The sequence below is a fragment of the Geospiza fortis genome, unplaced genomic scaffold (genome assembly GCF_000277835.1).
Source record: "Geospiza fortis unplaced genomic scaffold, GeoFor_1.0 scaffold229, whole genome shotgun sequence".
NCBI classification, from domain to species: domain Eukaryota; kingdom Metazoa; phylum Chordata; class Aves; order Passeriformes; family Thraupidae; genus Geospiza; species Geospiza fortis.
The window spans coordinates 4,585,089-4,588,827 of NW_005054357.1; the positions used below are offsets into that span (position 1 = coordinate 4,585,089).

The following is a 3,739-nucleotide window of genomic DNA, read 5'->3' on the forward strand; positions in this document are numbered from 1 at the left end:
AGTTCCCTCAACCCAGGCTGGGGAGCAAGAATTTAGCAGGGCAGGGAGGGAATGTTCCTCTGCGGAACATTCTTGTCTTTTGTGTCATCAGGACATGCCCCTGCTCAGAGGGAAGGAGGAGCTCCTCCTTGATCAAACTATCTCAGCCATTGTGCTCGAATCCATTCAGGCTGGCCCTTCCCTAATTAGAGCAGCAGTCACCCAAAACACCTTCTCCATGGATGATCCTGCAGCCTCCTGATCACTGCTTGTCATCTCCCACTGAAACCACCGGCCTTGTCTTCCCTCCTCCCTTGCTCAGCTTCCTCCCAAACAGGGAAGTGGCAATTCACCTGTGGGGACAATGAGCTGACTGATGTCAAAGGAAAAAAGCCCCACATGTGGTCTACACCTGCCCCCATTCACCCACACCCTGGAGAGGCACTGAAGTGATGCTTTTGCAAGAGTCCTCAGAATGTTTCATTTCTGGGACTGAAGATGGTCACTGAATTACGAGGAGTGAGTGGTGAGGAGAACTACTAGAGGTGTTTAGGTGCCTGGGTACAGGAGGAATGCAAAGGAACTGCTCATCTGTGGAGATGGAAACGAGCTCCAAAGCAGAGGCAGAACTGTCACACTCTCAGGGCTGGAGAGTTGTTGGGACTATTGACCTGTGGGACACTGGGATGAGCTTGGACCAGAGAGGACTTTGGGTGGCTAGAAGGAAGGTGACTCTGGGTAAAGTACTGTGGCTCTGGCGTTGGTCTCTAGGCAGAGGTTGTGAGAGGACAGGGCGCCAATACTGGGATGGGGGAGTACTGGGGACAGTCAGCAGTGGGATGATTGAGGGGGGCTGATGTGACATTTGCTCAGAGGCTGGTGCAGGTGGTGACTGACAGGCAGTACAGTGATGTCTCTGGGATGTCTCCTTCTCAGCCTCCCCTCGTTTCTCACCAGAGGTGAAAATGTAGGGAAGAGGCTGGGTGGCCTCAAAGGTGCTCACTGCAAGAGAGGGACTCATTGACCAAGCTCCTGCTCCAGCTTTCAGGAAGCACAGCCTGCTCTGGTCTAGTGGTCAGTTGCATCCCAAAGCAGTTTCCCCTTCTGGAGAATGCCAAGCATGAAAGGAAACAGCTCTAGTCTGTTCTAACCAGGGAAAAGGGAAGAGAGAAAGGGAAGTCAGTTACACCAAGGGGGTGTTGTGCAACTCCAGTATTGTACTTTCTCTTTGAAGCTGCCAGGGCTGTGCTGGCATCTCAAATGTAGGTAAGAGGAGCTGGCTACCCCAGGGATGGAATAGTGAAATCCCTTTCATTGAGGCCAAAGAGAAAAAAAAAATACTGCATCTGGGTAATTTAAGCTACAGGCATCTTGGGTTTGACACATCAGAGCATTTAGTGCTGCTGGTAATGCTCTGTAATTCTCCATGTAATCAATTAAAGAACTGTTCCACCCTAAATACTGCTGAAGGAAAACACAAACAAAGGAGCACATAAAGGTAACATTTTCATTTTATTCATATAAACAATTGCATTTTAACAACATTGTTGTCCTACAAAAATAAAGTGAAAAACAATTCACAGAATTTTAAATAAATAATCTCAAACATCCACATTTAGCGGCTGCAGAGTACAGAATGCAGAGTGCACAGGAATCCTTGCTTAAGCAGCCTGTAACTTAACTCAAGTGAGATGGTCTGAGGAATTCCTCTGTGCCTACCCCAAAATAACTCAATCTGTCCAGACTTGTCTCCCTTTGACTCTGCCAAACCCTGCTCCTGGGTTAATGGCAGAAGGGTGCCCAGAGCTGGGTCTCATGGACAATTTGCATGAGGAACAAGTGTCCGAGCAGTGTTCACTTGTTAGCACGTACAGTACTGACCACCTTTGGATACCGGGGGGGAGAAGGTTTTCCCTTCTTCGTGCTTCCAGCAGAGAAAGGAAAACAAATGCCCTTCTTGCTCCCACAGCATCCATACCAAGGACCACTCCAGCTGAGTCACTGGTATCGATGGCTGCAGGAGAGCTCGGTTCTGCTGTTCATGGCCACATCTACAGCCCTACCCAGCACGAGGCATGGCTGGCTCTACACAAATCCATGGAAACAGAAGCTACAGACAAACTACACTGCTGCCAGAGCTGGTACAATGCACAAGCCTCTACAAGTGCTTAAGAGTTCAGATGAAATAGAAAACTCAAGTCCTTTTCCACAAGTAGTCAAGTAATTTTGGGCAGGGGCACAGAATACCCGGTTGCTGCTCTATTCCAGTCTGATGTGACATTTTCTTTTTCCCTATAGTTCCCCAGCTGCTTTTATGGGAAGATCATCTTCTATATTTCCTCTCTAGAAATTAAAAAAAGATACCCTTACATGCAAAGTCTGAAGTCCTATACAAGATCCTGTGTAACCTATGTGCCCAGATGAGACTAGATATTACTGCTGGATTAGGACAAATATGTCTAGGAGATTTTGTGCTGGCCAGTTTTAAAGAAGCTTAAGCCACTTAACTTAAAATAACTCTGTTAATAAATTATAAATAAAACATTATCCCTCCTCCCCCCCCAATAAATAGAAGTACAAATTATATGTACAGCTTGTGCACACAGGCAGAGCTACCTCCTGTGCCTGGAAGTGCTGCTGAAGCTCTTGTGTTCAGTTCTCTGTGTATTTACAGAGCTGCTCAGTTTACAGCCCCCCTGTTTTTGGGAGCACAAAGCCACAGCACACCCTAACTCCAGCTATACTGTCCCCCTGTCCTTGGAGTAACAGACATTAAAATTACATTTTCAAGTAGACCAGAGAACTACAGCTATGAAAAGAATCCCAGTGCCTTGGGCCAAGTTTAAGACCTCCCCAGAGTGACATAATAAAAACATCCCTATCCAAATGCAAGCAGCCTTGTATTGCAGCCTGAGAGTCAGTACTGCTAAGCTCAGTATCTCATTTTCACCCCCTTACACAACAAATACATCTGTCACACTTCCTTCAAAAAGAAGTAGAATCCAGGAAAAGTACTATTTTCTTAAATATTTAAAACATTAAAAATATTTTTTAAAAAAACTTGTAAAAAATTTTACTTTAAATATTTAAAACATTAAAAACATATTTTTAAAAAGCTGTAAAAAATTATTTTCATCTAAATCCAGAAGTGGATTTGTACATAAGAGACATTAAGTTATGATACAAAGTGCCCTCTCTGCAGTGAGGGAGAGGTAGTATCAACAACAAATGCAATGCATTTTCTGACCTTTCATAAAGAAGTGAATCTCAAGTATTTTTTTTGTTACTTTTTGAGTGCTCATATGAAATCCATCATCTTTTCTGGCAGTTTTCATTAAGTCAGATTTTTTTCTTGTACTTTTAGGTCAATAGCTGCTTTCAACTCACTGAGAAAAAAAGTTGCTTTTGTAGTGTTATGTGACCTATGAAAACTGCCAGACAGAATCACCACCAGCCTCCTTCATCAAGTATTAAAACAATAGTAAAAAGAAGTTGGAACCTTTATCCACTTTGGAATACATCATTCTGTTACAGAAGATTTTAAACAAGGGATTCATCACTGTCAAGCTGAAACACAGAAAATCCCTTTTGTAAATGGAAGCCTTACTTCAGTAAGGAATTTAAGGCAACCCCCACAATGAAGATGCTCAAGTTGGTTTTTTAAATACTAAGCCATAAATAGAATAAATAACACAGTTAAATAAATAAATAAATAGAGAGATAGCTGGATTCCTACAGCTCGGCAGAGCGCTCTTTCAGC

At 43.7% G+C, this 3,739-nt stretch overlaps 1 protein-coding gene across 1 annotated transcript in view; it reads right to left on the reverse strand.

Moving 5' to 3' along the window:
* Nucleotides 1–3,541: 3,541 nt before the first annotated feature.
* PTGS2 (prostaglandin-endoperoxide synthase 2) overlaps nt 3,542–3,739 on the reverse strand; it is a 5,442-nt gene continuing 5,244 nt past the window's right edge. The window contains exon 11 of the mRNA XM_014308101.2: nt 3,542–3,546. Coding sequence (XP_014163576.1) covers nt 3,542–3,546 — 5 coding nt within the window. The remainder of the gene's footprint in view (nt 3,547–3,739) is intronic.